The following is an 18823-nucleotide window of genomic DNA, read 5'->3' on the forward strand; positions in this document are numbered from 1 at the left end:
CCAATTGGTGCCTTTCAGATTTATCAATGTCAAAAAAACATTTTTATTTACTGTTACTGACAGTAAAAGAAGCTAGCTGAATATATACAACAAACTGCAGGTTTGTTACAATACAGATTAAGGCCAGAATTTTCTGGCTGTTCATGCTGGAGGAAATCTTCTGGTTTCCTGATGGCACACCCCCTCTGTGGGTTTCAGTGGGAAATCTGGTTGACAGCGGCAGGACTGGAAGATGTCTTCACCGGCAAATGGTAGGTCACCTCGCACCACAGGCAACATTCTGCAGGGAGGCCAGAAAATCCTGTCCTAAATCGAATTAATGTAAATCAAAAATGCCTTTAAAACTCTGAAGGGAGGTATTTAATAAGTCAAGGCAGCTGAAGTTGCTCATGAGCCTGGACCTGATGGAAAATTTCAGGAGCTCTTTGATTCGGATATACAGATACCAGCACTTCCACTATATTGTTAATGGCCTTTCCTCTCTGGAATTTGGAGGCCCCCGTCGCCTCCTAATTGGGTTCCAGCAACAATTGCCATTGGAGACAGCTTCTTTCCTCCTATCTCAAGGTTAAGTTTCTAACCAAGGCTGGAGTTTTATGTGGAGATGGTGCCCCTAGTGCTCCCCAGTTTAAAGGTCAGAGATGAGCCAGCCTCTGCTTGGCCAGGAAGCCCTGAGCTGATTTTACTGCCATCAGGCTGTTAATTGATTCAGGGGTGACATCTGAATGTTAATTGCTATCTGCACGGTGGCAATCTGCAACCTACGTACTGCTGTCTTACAGAGACCCAGGTTCAATTCCCGGCTTGGGTCACCACTACCCGTGCAGAGTTTGCAGGTTCTCCCCCTGTCCACGTGGGTTTCCTCCAAATGTTCCAGTTTCCTGCCACAGTCCAAAAGATGTGTTGGTTAGGCGCATTGGCCATGCTGAATTCTCCCTCAGTGTACCCGAAAAGGTGTCGGAGTATGGCGACAGGGGATTTTCACAGTGACTTCATTGCAGTGTTAATGTAAGCCTAGTTGTGACACTAATAAATAAACTTAAAACTTTAAGAATCCCTACTGTGCAGAAGTAGTCCATTTGATCCATCGAGTATGCACCAACAAGAAGAACATAACTAGTAGCAGGAATAGGCCACATAGCCTCTTGAGCCTGCTCCACCATTCAATAAGATCGTGGCTGATCTTTTTGTGGACTCAGCTCCACTTACCCACCTACTCGCGATAATCCTTAATTCTGAGTAAATTTTAATCTGATTGGTAGGACCTCCCAGAGATGGAACCTCCTCCCAGATGTCTCCCCTGAATCAATTAACAGCCTGATGGCAGTAAAATCAGCTTGGGACTTCCTGGCCTTGCAGAGGCCAGCTCACCTCTGACCTTTAAAATGGGGAGCACTAGGGGCACCGCCTCCACATAAAACTCCAGCCTTGGTTAGAAATTAAACCCTGAGATAGGAGGAAAGGCTCTTCTGCATGGTACTGAATATGTCCTATGAACAAAAGAAATAGGAGCAGGAGTAGGCCTTTGAGCCTGCCCCGCCATTCAATAAGATCATGGCTGATCTGAAGTGGATCAGTTCCACTTTCCCGCTTTCTCCCCATCACCCTTAATTCCCCTGTCTATCAGAAACCTATCTACCTGTGACTTAAATATATTTAACGAGGTAGCCTCCACCACTTCAACGGGCAGAGAATTCCAGAGATTCACCACCCTTTGAGTGAAGAAGTTTCTCCTCAACTCTGATCTAAACTGCGTCCCCCTTATCTTGAGGCTGTGTCCTGTAGTCCTGCTATTGTTTCTAAGCGGGATGAATCTCTCTACCTCTACCCTATCCATTCCCTTCGTTGTCTTATATGTCTCTATAAGACCCCCCCCCTCATCCTTCTAAACTCCAACGAGTTTACAATATGTTTGGATGATTTCAATGGAATATGAGCCTGAAATGTCCTGACATCAGCACTAATTGCCAGTATCACGGCAAAGTCACTGGCTGGTGTGGAATGGGGAGGGGAAGGAAGTCACAGTTTTGGATACATCCTTCTGAGATTGAGGCATGTTGTGGGAGCAGAGTTGGGGAATTTATTCGTGCCCACAGTTTCCTGGGGTGATGAAGCTGACACTGAGTGCATGAAATGGAAGGCATTCCTTTGCCCAGTGCTCTCATTCCTCACCTTAATGAGCAGTTAGTTTTTTTTACTTGATAAAGGAATTGCCGCTGGTGATGTTAGCATCGCTTGTCCAGCATTTCTCTGTCTGCTGATTCAATACAAGCGTGAACACGTTTATTTTAAATAGGTTAGTAGCTCTGCAAAATTAGTTGCTCTAGAAGCATCGCGTCAGCCTGTTGAAGTGCTGAGTCTTGTCATCGCCAGCGGTAGTTTCTAGGTTTATCATTTAAGGAATTTCTTTCTCAGTTCTGAAAGCATTTATTTGGCAAGATTGTTTTTGCTTGGCATGTAAATATTCACATTGACTTTCGTTCATGTTCTTGTGCAGGAAACGTCATGTGATTGTACGTCTCAGTCACTCACCTCCTGCTTTCCATCCAGATCGTCCGTCCGCCATTCGTTATTGCAGTGTAAATCACGCTCTTTGCCTTCAGATCCCAACATGTCAGATGAAAAATCAGGCTGAATCATGAGAACTATGCCACGTTCTGGGGCAAAGAGACAGCTTTGTGTGTGCTCACATAACCTCTGCAACTTTTGCTCTATCTGACAGCATAAGTGAAATTCTCAGAGACACTTCGAAAAGATGTTTGGGGCTTTATTGTTGCGATCACTGTGGATTGCAAAGTACAAACTGCTGGAGGGGATTGATTGGTTTTTAATCAAGAGAATCTGAGCGGTCTAGGTTATACCGCATGTGTGGTTGAATAACTACTGTGACAAAGGTGCGCAGATATTCATTCAGCAAGACAACTGTTAAGCCAGATTGTGATCTTTGGCAGTCTCTGCTTCTTTTAGCAAGCACCCTCCAACCTTTGTGCTGCTTTTCTTCCGATTCTCATTTGTGATCTGTCGATGTATCTGGGACCGCAATCATTATCCCCCCACTCCACAGATATATTTAACTGAGAAGAAATCAAAACTCGCAATGCGCATTTCAAACTGCGCATTTGGAAACCTGGAGAGTTTTCACTCACCAAGCATCTTAAATTGAGTTGCACTTTGTTAATGTGTAGAAAGATTATCACAAACTAGTAGCGTTCTCTGAGGCATTATTGTCAGGAAGTCTGAAGGATGAAATCTGACTTAGGTGGAGAAGCTAAGTGAATGGGATTGCATGGGCTGCCTGTTACACACCCTGCTCCTCAAAGGTGGGGCAGGGTGCCTTTAGGGAACAAGACTTATAAGCAATATCCCCTCTAAATTTTTTCCAGTGTGCACTGGAATGTGCAGGATGTAAATTTCCCTTGTCTGGCAACACAAGTACGCATGGTGTCTCAAAAGAGATAGTTGTGAGCGGTCAGAGCAGAATTTTCCAAATTGTTGTGTCCACTGTGCAGAGCTCGCAGTGTGCATTGGATATAAGTGTTAATTAATTAGTGCAGCCATTGATTAGCTGATCGCTTTGCAGATTTGAAAGAACTTGCAAGGTTCAGGCTTCTGATCAGCCTCTCTCTCGTGTTCAGAGTTGTTTTTCACCTGTAATAAAGTAGTTTGTCCAATGGATAAATATCTTGAATGTGATAGTGAAATAATTCCCCATGTTACCTCTGGCCCAAGCACTTGGTGCCCACATCAGACTAGTCATTCAGTACCATTCCTGAAGATGCATTCTATCATTTGAAAACTCTCTTTAAAGGGAAACCACTGAACTGGAAAAAGAGGAATTAATATTCCTCTTGGATAGGAACAAAGCAGCCCATTGTGTTACAAAGCAGGAACATCCCTTAAAATTGAATTAGTTTAAAGAAACCATTTGAAATTTGCTTCCATAATTTTCTATATCTGAGCTGTTTCATGTTACTGTTTTGTGACAGTGTATATTAGAGGTTCCATATACCCACATTGCATTGTAGGTTGTGCAATAATCAGAGGTCACTGGCATAAAAGTACCTGTGCAGGTTTAGTAAGGGGGAGGGGGTGAAAATGACCAGTGAAGACTATGGCCAAATTCTGAACCTATAATAGACAAGGCAGAAGGTGAATACTCATAATGAGTATTAATATCAACATTGGCAAAATAATATTGACAGCATGGACCCATAACTGAAGCAGGTGTTAGACTCTTGGTATATTCAAGGGATCTAATGCCGGTTTGAGGCTCCCTCTACAGTATTAGATTGCCCTGAATGCAGCCAGTGCTGAACCTCTTAGTACAGGAAAACAAGGTCTCTATTCAACCTTGCAGGTTGATCTAAAAGTGACAGCTGCAAGCCACATTCATAATGAATGATAAGTACTTCAAATATACTTAACCTGCATGTAGCACTGGGAGGAACAAGGGTTTCCCCTGTATTCCACATGAGAACCACGCAAGCCAATGCTGGCCAGCATCTGCATTGTCTTTGCTAAAGAGTTGCCTAAGAAAATCCATTAGGTGTCCACAGCTCACTATCACGATGATCTTGAGGTGTGAGGGACATTTATGGGCACCTTCAGATTTCAAGACCATTTGTTTTTTTCATCCGTTCATTTTGTATTACCCTGGATATGATCCAGAAAACAAATTCTGAGGGAGATTATTGAACAACACTTAGAATAAATTGTATAGAATGCTGAATTTCAGTATTGTTGCATGAGGAAGGAAAAATTAACTGAGGAATGCTGATCTCCCACAATATGCAGTGCAAGGATTTCCTCAGCTTCCCAAATGGGCCCAGAGTAGTCCAAGTCGCAGTATAACACCTGAGGAGGGAGGGGCGGCTTCATTTTCTTAACAGTTGGGTCCCATAACAGAGGAATGCTGAGAAAATCCAAGCAAGTGATTTTCAACTGCCACCAGCCTGTTTGTCATCTGAAAAACCAGCTGCTGGCATTTGACTGAGAGTTTGGAGGTGGCATTTCTACCATCCAGGACTCTCATGATGCAGTGAGTGGGGGTTTAACCAATGAAGCATAAAACAGCCACTGGCATTCTTTCATAAAACTGCCCAAAGCCTTGTCATCATTCATGGTGGTACAGTGATTAGCCCTGCTGCCTCGCAATACCAGGGACCTGGGCTCAATTCCGGCCTTGGGTGACAGTCTGTGTGGAGTTTGTGCATTCTCCCAGTGTCTGTGTGGGTTTCCTCTGGGAGCTCCAAGTCTCTCCCACACTCCAAAGATGTGCAGGTCAGGTGGATTGGCCATTGCTAAATTGACCCTAAGTGTCCCAAGATGCGTTGGTTTATGGGGATAGGGCAAGGGGTGGGCCAGGGAAAGATGCTGTTTCGCAGTGTCAGTGCAGATTCAATGGGACGAATGGCCACCTTCTGCACTGCAGGGATTCTGATTTTTGTGGGGTAAGAAGCAATGTTCCTCCTTACACCGTATAAATATTTCAGCCTGCTGCTGGACCACATGCAGCCCAACCAGCCCACTGTGCTCCCACCACCCTACCTAGCTTGGACTAATTCCACAAACATGGAGGTCTACTGGACCCCAGTGTGCTCCCTGCAGCTTGCTGGGTCTGTGTAAATGAGCATCCATCCGCACAGCATCAATGGCATGCAGCCTGTAGATATTCCTCCTTTCTGTTGCTTATCTCAACCTTTTATATTCAATCGACTCAAACTTCCTCTGGTTCTCCTTTCCCAAACTATCTGCCTCCCATTTCCATTCTCCTTTTGTGCAGATCTGACTCTTCCCAGTCTGTGAGCCTGTGGATATCCTTTTCCATTTTCCTGCCAATTTGTATTCTCATTCACCCTTTCATTCTGACTTTCTTTAACATTTCCTGTTCATATTTAATAGCCTTGATATCGTTCCTCCTGTATCTATGCCCTCTTCATGTGACCTGCCCCAATTTGGCAACCTTTGTTATTGACCTTTCTGAAACTTGTTCCCCCTCTGGTGCAGTTTCCTTCATGTCATCTTTCCTAGTTTGTTTCCTTTTACCACCCTTGCTGCAACATTGTCATCCATCACATTGTCCATTTGTTTGTTTAGCCCACCATGTCTCTTCTGTTTTAGTTTGACTGTTGGTTTTCTTTCTCAAGTTGTGTCTCACTTGTCTTTCTTCACCTTACTCCTTCCAGTCTGGTTCATGTACAGAATTGACTGCCTTCCCCATTTTCCCACCCAATCCATCCTTTATTTGACTTTGCTCCCTAATACTCCCAACGTGGCATTTTTTCCACCGTCCATCCCAGTCTGGCTTTCTCATTTCTCCTCTCATTTGTTCTCCCTTCCCATTCACCAATTTTCACACTTTGTTCATCAACTTCATCTGTATAACCCAATCTAATATCACATCTTGGCCTAAAGCTTCTGTGGACCCTGGTGATTGAGTAGAGCAGGACTTCCATTCGGTACTTTGGCTTCCTTGTGGCGTTATTGGGATGGGTATTCTGTATCAATAGAGATATCTGTTCCATTTTTAGGAATGGCTTTGCTCTCTCCACTGTCAGTTCTAAATGAGATGTACACCTGCTCTTTGCTCCCCACCCCATATCCTCCTCGACTGGCTTTGTGCTAGATGTCAAAAGTGCCCTTCCCCTCCCCCAATCCTATCCTCCTATCCAAGACTAGTAGTTCACCATAGGCGGTGGCATAAAACTGGTGCCTTTGCATCAGCGACCCATTCTACATGACACCTGATATTTAATTCCATTAACAGCCGTGAAACTGAATATCGGGCATTGCATATTGCTGATCTAATGCCAACCGCAAGCTCCACAGCCTGAGATAAATTTCTAGCCCTATATCTTTATAACATTATTAGATTAGTTGCCTTACTGTGTTTATTACCCTAGGGGAGTGAATCAGCCAGCTGTTGTAGAACCTTGATTTAGTGGAATGAATTTTTTTCTACAATTGGTTGCAGATCTGCTGCACCTCGATTACTGGTCAACAATGAAGTTGAAAGTTTTCCGCTTCCTTGATTATATTTCTTATGTCTGTTCCCCTTTATTTACACATCTCACAGTGTCACCATCTGTTATTGAGACCACACCCCCTTCCACACTTTTTTTTAACCTGTTTCACATTCCCACAACCTCATTCGTTTTCCAAAAATTCTCTGCTTCCAATTTCCTTTCCTAATATATCTGCCTATCTTCCTCTTTGTCCTATTTCCTCTTCATTTCCTCCCTGTTTATTTTTCCATTCTAGCCACATCACTGTATCTGCCTATTCGTCCCCGTTCTGACCCTATTCCTTTTCTCTTCTGTTATATTCCTTCTTTCTTCTGCTTATCTCAACCTTTCATATCCAATCAACTCTAACTTTCTCTAATTCTCCTCTCCCAACCTGTCTGCCTCCCATTCCCAATCCCCTTTTTTGCAGATCTGACTCTTCCCAGTCTGTGCCCGCTTTCCATTTTCCTTCCAATCTGTATTTTCTTCTCATTCACCCTTTCAGTCTGACTTTCTTTGACATTTCCTGTTCCTATCTAATAGCCTTGGTATTGCTGCTCCTCCATCTACATCTTTCAGCTCCTCTTCATGTGACCTGCCTCAATCTGGCAATCTTTGTTATTGCCCATTCCGAAACTTATTCCCCCTCTGTTTGGTGCAGTTTCCTTATCATCTTTCTTATTTTATTTCCTTTTATCACCTTTACTGCAACGTTGTCAACCATCACATTGCCCTTTTGTTTGTTTAGCCCATCATGGCCCTTCTGTTTTAGTTTGACTGTCAGTTTCCCTTTTCAAGTTGTGTCTCACTTGTCTTTCTTCCCCTTACTCCCTTCAGTCTGGTTCATGTACAGAGTTGGCTCCCTCCCCATTTTCCCACCCAGTCCATCCTTTATTTGACTTTTCATCTGGCATCTTTCCCACTGTCTATCTCAGTCTGACTTCCCATCTCAGTCTGACTTCCCATTTCTCCTCTCAATTGTTTCCCCCCTTCCACTCATTAATTTTCACACTTTTTTCATCTACTTCATTTATTTAACCCAATCTAATATCACATCTCAGCCTAAAACTTCTGTGGGCCATGGTGATTGTGTAGAGCAGGACTTCCATTCAGTACTTTAGCTACCTCATGACTTTGTTGGGATGGGTGCTCTGTATCAAGAGTTATCTGTTCCATTTTTAGGAGTGGCTTTGCCCTTTGCCCACCACAGTAAGTTCTAAATGAGACCTACACCTGCTCTCAGCAGATATGGGTTCTGCTAAGATCAGAAATTTCAGGCAACGTTGTTGGGGTTGTCCTGAACAGCTCCAGAAACATTCCTGAATTCCTTAAGACACTGTGATTGATGCAGGCAGAGGTATGTAACCTTTCTACATCCGGAGGAAAGTAAGGGGGTGGAAACCTGATGGAACCAAATTGTGCACCTTCTCCTCTATTGAACCAATAAGAATTCTTCACTGAGCAGAAGTTTTATGTTCTTTTCATCTACCCCAATTTGTTTTTCCTTGTTCCAGTCTGACTGCCCTTCCAATTTATCTTTTCAGCCTATCCCTCCTTCCCCTTACCCCTCACAATGTAGCTCTGGTTCTCTGTGTCTCCTCTACTCTTTCTCCATTTTTTAACCTCTTCAATTTGATTCCCCTTTCATTGCTCAACCTGATATGATTTTCTTTCCCATTACACTTCCTTGTCTGACTGCCCTCATTATTATACTACTCTAGTGTTTCTTTGATGTTTAATGGAATATTCTGTCTTCCTCTGGTGTCACTTGCCATGACCTCTGTAGACTGTATTCCATTCCATTCCCTGCTCATACTCTTCCCTTATTTCTTTGCCTTGCCTAACTCCATATGGCATCCCGTTTTGATTACCCTTCATCTCTTGATTCGTAACTTCTGTTTACCTCTAACTTCCCTTTTTGTCCCTTTCATCATAATGTGACTACCTCTATAATGTTTGCTCCACTAATCTCTCTCCCCTTTCCATTATTTCTACCCATTTGTTCTTTTCTGTCTTCTATGATTTTTATCCCTGCCAATCTGTCTTCCTCTGTGCCCACCCCTACTAACTCTGCCACTTTGGCATCAAGGAATCCCAGCAAAACTAAAGTCAGTGGGAATCAGGAAAATTAAACGTTGCACAACTGAAGATGGCTGAGATAGTTGGAAGTTAATCATCTCAGTTCCAGGACATTGGTGTAGGAGTTCCTCAGGGTGGTGTCCTAGGCCTGACCTTATTCTGTTGCTTCATCAATGATCTTCCTTTCATCAAAAGGTTAAAAGTGAGGATGTTGGCTGATGATTGGAGAATGTTCAGCACAATTCATGACTCCCCAGATACTGAAGCAGTCCATATCCAAATGTAGTAAGGCTTGGATGATATCCAGCCTTAGGCTGACAAGTAACATTCACACCAAACAAGTGCCAGGCAATGATTATCGCCAACTAGAGAAAATCTATCCATTACATTAACATACATAGAATGATTGAATACTTACGGTACAGATGGAGGCCATTCTGTCATCAAGTCTGTACTGACTACAATCCCACCCAGACCTTATTCCCGTAACCCTCGTTAACTCTGCCCTTACGCTAGGGTTAATTTAACATGGCCAATCAATGGCATGACTGTTTCTGAACCCCCACTATCAACATCCTGTGGATGAGCATTGACTAGACACTCATCTGGATTAGCCATATAAATACTATGGCTACAAGACCATGTCAAAGGCTGGGAATCCTGTGGTGAATAACTCATCTCCTGACTCCAAAGACTGTCCATCATCTACGAGGTACAAGTCAGGAGTGTGATGGAATACTCTCTGCCTTGCTTGGATGAGTGTTGCTCTAATGACATTTGACATCTTCCAGAGCAAGCAGCCCATTTGACTGACACCCCATCAGTAAACATTTCCTCCCTCCACTGCCAACATACAGTAGCAGCAGTGTGTACCATCTACAAGATGTACTGCAAGAACTGCTCCTGGTCAACATCTTTCAAATGCATGACCACCGACATGTGGAAGGATAAGGACAGCAGGCACACAGGAGCATCATCACCTGGAGGTTCCATTTCAACTTGCTCACCATCCTGACTTGAAAATATATCATCATTCCTTCACTGTCTCTGGGTCAAAGTCCTTTAACTCCCTCCCTAACAGCACTGTGGATGTACCTACACCACATGGATTGTAGCAGTTCAAGAAGACAACTCGCTACTACCTTCTCAAGGACAATTAGCAATGGGCATAAGTGTTAGCCTAGATAACAATGGCCACATCCCATGAATGAATTTTTAAAATTCTCTTAGTCATTGCCCTCTCCATTCTAATGTCTCTGCTTCTCATGATACTAATCATCTGTCGTTTTTAGTTACCCTTCCTTTTATGTCTTCCATTCTGACTCTCATACTGACTTGCTTACTATTAACCTGACATCCATCTTTTCTGGCTAGTTCCCCTCCAGCTTGTGATGTGCTGGTTTTCATTGCCACTGCCTTTCCCTATTTATTTTCTATTGGCTGTTCACCCTATTGCCCACCTACTTTGACCTCCCTTGCCACTATTTCTCCCATTCCAGCTCGTTCTTGGAATCCTTGTCATTGCCATTCTGTCCTCTGCTTCCCATCATGCTTCCTCCATTCAGCCTGGTTTCTTACGATCCTTGCCTTACAAATCTAGCTCTGTTGACCTTACCTCTTTTAGAATGACCTTTCCTGATTTCCCCAGTGTTCATCCCACCAGCCTATTCTTCTCATGATGCATACTTCCACCAGTCCATCTTCCTCTGGCTTCCCTTTGCATTACCTCTCTAAAGATGCCTTCCCTTGCTATCACACCTCTCATTAACTACTTGTTATGATAATTTCTCCCCTCCCCACCCCAGTTTTTCATTATCCATCTCTCTCTCTACAACAACCACCGCCCCCCGCCCCCCCACCTTCAATCTTACTATGGCCACTCAATCTAACTCAATGTAGTTTCCCATTCCAAACTGTTACATTCTGGTTTCTCCACCAGTTATATTTACCCAGTTTCCTTCCCCATCTGACATTTCCTTGCTGTCCATGGTGTTTACTTCTCCCAGTCTACCTTGCTCTATTTCTTTTTAATGTCTCTTCCCCCTCTGTTTCCTTCAGGTATCAGCCTTTACACAGTGGAAGCGCTGATTCCTTTGAGTCAGAAAATTATGTACCGAATCTCCATTCTGGAGACTTCAACATAAAAGCTTGACTGACAATTTAGTGCAGGACTCAAGGGGCACTTCATTATCAGAAATTCCATCTTTCTGACAAACTAAGAATGCAACTCACTCTCGCATTTAAGTGATCTCGAACTTTCTTTTGAAACACTCCAAAGTTTTCACTTGATTTTCTCAGCAACATGTCTCTCTCAACCAAAATCACCATTTACTTGCTGTGTGTTTAAATTGGTTCAGAAAGAAGTCTCACAACACCAGGTTGAAGTTGTGGGACTTCTCACTGTGTTTACCCCAGTCCAACACCGGCATCACCACATCGTAAATTGGCTGCCGTGGCTTCCATGCGTTACAGCTGCAACTACACTTCAATGGTGTTTCACTCTGTGAAGCACTTTGAAACCTCTTGGTGTCCCATGAGTGACACTATACAAATGCAAATGTTTATTCCCATGTCACTCCCCACCCAACCACTTTCCCATTACAGCTCCCAATCTGACTCATTGCCTCTTTTCCCTAGGGGTTCCTTTCACCTTTCCTCTCCCAATTTGTCTTCTCCCTTTCCCTTTAACATTCCCAAACTAATCTTTTTTTAGATTTTTTTTAGATTGGTCAAGGAGTGATTTTACCTTAACCACTTAGGCAATTAAATTTGCCTTCTTGACATCCCACAATGGTTTTAACTTATCGTTTTAACCACTTCACCAATTGTTCACCAGATCTTTGGTAAGAACTCAAAGGCCATTGTTTCAGTTGGATATTGCTGCATCTATTTAAAGTTGTATTTCTGCACTCACAGGGAAGGATCCCATTATGCCCAAACTTTGTTTTAGCGTTTTGGATAACTTTTAAGACACATGGGTTCAACATTTAAGAAAAAAAGGGGCAGTTTGTTGAGATAACCAACTGCTAGTTTCAGCTGGTTAAATCAGGGTTAATAATCCAACTTCACAGTCATTCTGATTCAATCTGTTTTTAGATGACACTTTTAATTGACAAGTGACTGCACATGGTCAAGAATATTGTTGGATTATAAAACTGTGATTTAAGTGAATGAGGTGAGAAAGGGTGTAGTACAAATGCCCTTCTCAAAGCAGTGGGACAATATCAACTTACCTGCTCTTTCCATACATCTATTATGTGATTTAAAAAGTTATTAATGTATATCAGTTTTATAAGCTTCATTGTTTTCTACGTCTTTGTTGTGTGTACATATATATATGAAAACTATTTAAACTCCAAAATATCTGATGGTCATTCTCAATTCTTGATATATTTAAGTTTTTTTTAACATCAGTATTTTTTAATTTTTGTAATGTAGGACTAGATTTTAAACTGTTTGTTTTTAGGTAACCTTTTAATATGAAAGTTCAGCATATGTTTGTAAAGATGCCTTTTAATTATTTATACTGTTCATAGAAAATAAATTGTGTATAATAACTGAAGAAGACATATATCTAGGCATTTGTACTTAGTTTATACATTTAGAGAATGCAGGAGAGATAAAGGATCCTGGCGTAGACACCAGTGGCTTTTGGGTGAACTGCTTTCAAATTCTAAATTATTATAAAAATATGTACCAATTAATTTAATGCAGCATTTACTGGGGAAAAAAGATATTATAAAATGCTGTTTTCTATACATTTTTGAGTTTACACTCTATGCACAAACTTCAGTATTTTTGAAGCTGTATAGTGGAAGCTGTGACTTTTTATTTGCAGCAGGGATGTTTTAAGAACTTACTTTTTTTTTTAAGTAAGAGGTTGTGTATGGACCTCTTGTTTGTAGTATATGTTTACCCCCCAAAAGGACAGATAATTATGGAGAAGTCATTCCTGTAATGGATTTTTAAAAATCCAGTAAATTACACCTGAAAATGAATAAATGAAAGACAAGCCCAAAGGTCATTCATGCCCATGCCAGCGTTTAACGGTCTTTGTATGGTGGCCTAATACTTCACCTGCATGTTTTTGCTTGCACACGTGTCCTCAGTACCCTGTCACCTCCTTGAAATGACATTGAACTGAACAATACGATTAATTTCAAAACTGTTGTTAAAAATGATTTCCAAGACACGTCAATTTGTGGTGAATTATTTAAACATGCCTGTAAATTTTAAACAGATTGAGGCTTGTTTGCACAAACAAGTTAGAGCTAACTTAACATTTTGCTGTATTTTCAGGAACACAGTGCAACATAACATTGAAGTGTTTACAATTTGTTTAATATGTATTAATTGTTGTGTTCTCTTTGTGAAATTTGTGATTGATGTTATTTTGATGTCTTGGGGAAAAAAAATCAAAGAAGCATTCTTTTTAAAAAAAGGAAATAAACCTTTGAATCCGGGTATTTTGGAGTAGAATTTGATGGCAGCTGCTTTAGAGCCATAGATATTTCTGCTCGTGTAAAGATCGCTACATTCAAGGAGTTCACAGTACAAGAACTTATACTGATGTAATGTGTTTTCTTAATAAAATATTTCTGTTGAAAATCAGGTATTTTTTGTTTTTTGTGAACTGCTTCTATTAAAATGCTGGAATCTTTGCTGCACATAATTAACAAGCAAGGCTTTGGTCAGCAGGGTTTGAATGTTTATTGCTGCAGCTTTTCCTTTGAGAAATGTTTAGTCTCAGTAAATCTATAAGTAGGTAATCCCCCTTCTAAAAGGGTGTTTTCCAAAACACAAGCATTCTGCTCACTCTTAAGAAATAGCTGTCCTACTAACCTCTTGAATGTTAAGTTTACATAATTTAAATAACTATTGCATCATTCTCCATTTCCCTGCTGAGATATGTATCATAGAATCTCTACGATACAGAAGGATATCATTTGGCCTGTCAAGTCTGCCCAATCTCACCATTCCCTATCCCTGTAACCTCACGTCTTTGCTAATGTCCCTTCAATTAAGGAGCAATTTGCCATGTACAGATATTTTTCAGTGCCGTGGTAGGCTTTTTTTAATCACCATTTTATTTCTGATCTACATGGATCATGGGAGTCAAAATGCAAATAGCGGCTAAGCAATGCCCTATTTGACACCAAATACATACATTTTGTCCAGTCACCACAGTTTAATTATTAAATAGGCCAAAAGCAGAGCCTGTTAAATGAATAGATGTAAGTGCAAGCTTGTTTTAACACAAGAGCTTGCTCTTTACAATCTCTCACCAAATCTGATGGAACATCCAACACAAATTTTCACCCGTGATCCAATTTATTTGTGTAGAATTTTTTTTAATCAACTCCCAAGTCCAAAGATGTGCAGGTTAGGCAGATTGGCCATGCTAAACTGCCCCTTATATCCCAAATATATAGGTTAGGGGGGATTGTGGGGTAAAGAGTGGGACTATGGGCTAGGGCCTGGGTAAGATGCTCTGTCAGAGAGTCTGTGCAGACTTGATGGGCCAAATGGCCTTGTGCGCTGTAGGGAATCTTTGATTCCAAATAATATAGATGCAGCAGGACAAAAATACCCTCTTGGACAATTTTAGTTTACGGCTAAGCCATTACCCCTCATGCAATACCTTTTATTTGATCCTGATTATTATCAGTTAGTCAAAACACTGATAAAAACAATTCTGGAGAACCTCATAACCCTGTGTAATGAAAATTGTGGTGACCTATTTTGTCAGTGTCAGCCAGTGGGCCTGGATTCAAACAGCATCCTCTTTGCAAACCAGAGGAAAACAAGAAATTCTGTACAAGAAAAGCAGAACTTGACTCTGGTTCACTCTGTGACTCTGGAAATGGATGTTGTGATTTGAAATAGTAAGTGCCGTGGAACTGAAATGCTCAGAGAAATCTCGGAATAAAGAGTTTAATGAAGGATGCTTGTGTGTTGTGTCTGACGCAATAGCTGTAGCCCTGGCAAGTGGAACTTGACAACAAAGGGATTATTTAATGTGCCTCAATCAGCAAGGATAGGGCTTCAGCACATTTCTGAACACAATCCAGAGTGTTTTCAACTGAAAACATTGAAATAAAGAGAAAGATGCAGCTGAGCCTTAGGAAGTGAACTCACCAGGTTACGTCACCATAGCAACCGCAATCTGCCTTTTTTAAATGGTTTGGCGTTGCTTCCTGTTATTTTGGTAATACGTTTGAGATTCCCAAGTCGCATTTTTTAAAAATACATTAACCCCTGAATAGCATATAATCATTTCAAAGATTTAAAATAAATCGCTTGTGTAAAGAAGCCCTGTGTCTGGCGTGCGACTGTTAGTCAGCAGGTGAATTAGCAAATTTCCTAAATACATTTTGCTGACAACTTCTGTATTTTTAATAAGAGTCGGCTGTAAAGATACCCATTTGAAGTACGCTGTAGTTTCAGTAGTTCAAATGCTAAATTAGAGCCAGGATAGGATGTACATAGAAAGAATTCCAGTTTTCTTTATATATAATCTACTTATCATTTATAAGTTGCAGTTTATTGTTAATCAAAATCAGCCAAGTAGTGTAATTACAAGTATAGCAGGATGGAAAATTAGTTCATTCTAGTTAAATAGTAAGTTTGCCTTCATGTAAAACAGGATTCTGAAATTATTTGCACCATCTATAATCAAATAAAGTTGCTGCAGAAACTAGGGAGGTGCGGTATTGCTCTGGCTACATCGGTGGAGAGAGTAATAGGGAATTCCCCTAAAGGATTAATTGTATCATCAGAGTTCCTCAACTTGAGCTCTGTTTTCTTCTATTCTTTCGTTGGATGTATGGTCACTGGTAAGGCCTATCCTGAGTTAGGCCATTTCAGAAAACAGTTCAGGATCATCCACATTGATGTGGGTCTGGAGCCATATGTAGGCCAGAACAGATAGGAAAGCCGGTTTCCCAATTCTGGGTGACAAATAGCTACCATCACTGAGCCTAGCTTCCAACTGCAGATTTAATTGAATTGAAATTCCACCGGCTGCCATGGCGGGATTTGGGCCCATATCCCAGCCTGGGCTTGTGGATTACTAGTGTAGTGACATTACCACAATCCAGTCTCCCCACACAAGTGCTCTCAAGCCCATTGAATATTTCCACCATTTTCTGTTTTTACATCAGATTTCCAGAATTTGTGGTATTTTGTTCTCATACTAAAGAGGGGTGAGATGTGATGTGCATCTGATAGGGAAGAAAAGTCATTAGGGGTGGCACGGTGACACAGTGGTGAGCACTGCTGCCTCATAGCACCAGGGACCCAGGTTCGATTCCCAACTTGGCTCACTGTCTGTGCAGAGTCTGCAAGTTCTCCTCGTGTCGGCATGGGTTTTCCCCAGGTGCTCCAGTTTCCTCCCACAGTCCAAGGTTAGGCAGATTGGGGGGGGCAGCGAGCAGGGTAAATACATGGGGTTATGGGGATAGGTCTAAGTGGGAATGTGGTCAGCACAGACTTGATGGGCTGAATGGCCTCCTTCTGCACTGTAAGATTCTATATCTTCCTAGTTAAGGTGCATTTCATGGGTTTCCAGCACTGGTTCCAGGAGCATGAGACTTATGCGCCCAGAGATCAAATCCAAATTAAACTGGCAGGATCTTTTAAAGCCTCGTGAATCTGAAAAGGCTTGATTCCGAACCTGACAAGAATCTGAATGTGCCTCAAACGTATCAAATGCAAAAGTTAGAAATTGAAAGCAAAGATTCTCTCTCTGATGGAAGATATTTTTATTGCTAAAGTTGAGGATAGTCCAACAAAAATAAGAGAACTTTGCCTTCATTTAGTGCTTTAATTCTTCATGAGTCTAGAGGCTTGTGCATGCGTGACTCGGAGACCTGCAGCTGCACAGACTGTGGACTTGCACCTCATAATAACGGAGCAAGGGCAGCAATGGGAGCCCATCATGCCCAAGGTGGAGCTGATGCTGCTGTCACTGTGGTCCTCGAGTAAATAGAGTTGAATCCAGGATCAAAGTTCAAAAAAGTGTGGAAGTCAGAGCAGTTATGATTGAGGCAGGGAGTGAATGTGGACAGTTCTACTGTGCGGTCGTGGCAAACTATAATGGTTGATTCCAGCAGGCACTACTCCTCAGTCCGATTTCCATGAGCAATCTTTAAGAGGGGTGCCTCAAACAAGTGGTGGCGTAGTGGTTTTGTCGCTGGACAAGTAATCCAGAAGCCCAGGCTACTGCTCTGGGGATTCAAGTTCTAATCTCACCAAAGCAGATGCTGAAATTGAATTAAATAAACACAAGTTTAGTGGCGACGATGATACCATTGTCAATCGTTGTAAAAACCCATCTGGTTCATTAATGTCTTTTAGGGAAAGAAATCTGCCATCCTTACCTGGTCTGGCCTACACGTGATTCCAGACCCACAGCAATGTGATTAACCCTTAACCACCCTCTGAAATGGCCGAGCAAACTATTCATGGGGGGGGCAACAAACGTTGGCCTTGTCAATGATGTCAACTTCCCAAGAAAGATTGCAAAGAAAGCCCAAGTCCCTCTGTCTATGCAAAATTTCAGGCACGAAAATATTTTTCAAATCCTTCCCAACACGGCGGTGATGTATTCAAACCAAACCTGCGCACCACCTTCCTACTGACCTTATAAATGGGCACTGCACAAAATTTTCAGGCCAACAGATCCCCAGCAATCCACATCAAAAGAATCAAAAGCCACACCATGATCATAAAATCAACTTTGTAGTCTGCAGCATTCTCCATTTTATTTGAAGTGGTTTTTGGTGCTTGTCTTTTCTTGGGAAAGGAATTATTTTTCCACTTCAGACACTTGGTGTCAGAATCAAGCATTCTCTGCTCGAATGCAATGTAAAGCTTCCTCCTTGATCAAGCATGTTTTAACTTGCTGAGCCTCAGATGTGTGATTTTTTTTTCTCTCCCTCTCTTTCTCTGTGCCAGAGATCCTTGTGCGTTCTTTGATTTGAGACTTCAGAGTAATGCAGTTTGCTGATTTAGCACAGAGCACTTGCGGCCATCCAAGAGAGAGAGCACGTTTGTCAACTCTTTCTGGCCTTGTTTCAAACTGGGTTCCAGAAATGAAAGACCAAAGGGTTAACTCATGTATTCCTAGTTTCTGAATGATCATTTATTTTCTGACAAAAGCTTATTATTTTGAATACAATGACATGAGCAATCACAGATCTGGGTGGCACAATGGTTAGCACTGCTGCCTCACAGTGTCAGGGACCCAAGTTCAATTCCAATGTGTAAGTGTAGAGTGTGTACATTCTCCTCGTGGCTGCATGGGTTACATAAGAACATAAGAAATAGGAGCAGGAGTAGGCCATCTAGCCCTTCGAGCCTTGATAGGCTGATCTGGATAGGCTGAACGAGTGGGCGAGGACCTGGCAGATGGAGTATAACGTTGGCAAGTGTGAGGTTATCCACTTTGGCAGAAATAATAGTAGGAGGGATTACTATTTAAAGGGCGAAAAGCTGCAGCATGCTATGGTGCAGAGGGACCTGGGAGTCCTTGTGCATGAGTCGCAAAAACCCAGTCTGCATGTGCAGCAGGTGATCAAGAAGGTGAATGGAATGCTGGCCTTTATAGCGAGGCAGATAGAATATAAAAGCAGGGAGGTCTTGCTGCAACTGTACAGGGCACTGGTGAGGCCGCAGCTGGAGTACTGTGTGCAGTTTTGGTCGCCGCACTTGTACAAGGATATTTTGGCCTTGGAGGG

At 42.0% G+C, this 18823-nt stretch overlaps 1 protein-coding gene across 4 annotated transcripts in view; it reads left to right on the top strand.

Moving 5' to 3' along the window:
* Positions 1 to 13681, top strand: part of mtcl2 (microtubule crosslinking factor 2) — a 105572-nt gene extending 91891 nt beyond the window's left edge. For all 4 annotated transcript variants that reach the window (XM_080204792.1, XM_080204795.1, XM_080204793.1 and 1 more), the window contains one exon: positions 2498 to 13681. In XM_080204792.1, coding sequence (XP_080060918.1) covers positions 2498 to 2635 — 138 coding nt within the window. In that variant the 3' untranslated portion in view covers positions 2636 to 13681. The remainder of the gene's footprint in view (positions 1 to 2497) is intronic.
* The last annotated feature ends 5142 nt before the right edge of the window (positions 13682 to 18823 follow it).

The sequence above is a fragment of the Carcharhinus amblyrhynchos genome, chromosome 16 (assembly GCF_965287045.1).
Source record: "Carcharhinus amblyrhynchos chromosome 16, sCarAmb.v2.hapA, whole genome shotgun sequence".
Classification (NCBI taxonomy): Eukaryota; Metazoa; Chordata; class Chondrichthyes; order Carcharhiniformes; family Carcharhinidae; genus Carcharhinus; species Carcharhinus amblyrhynchos.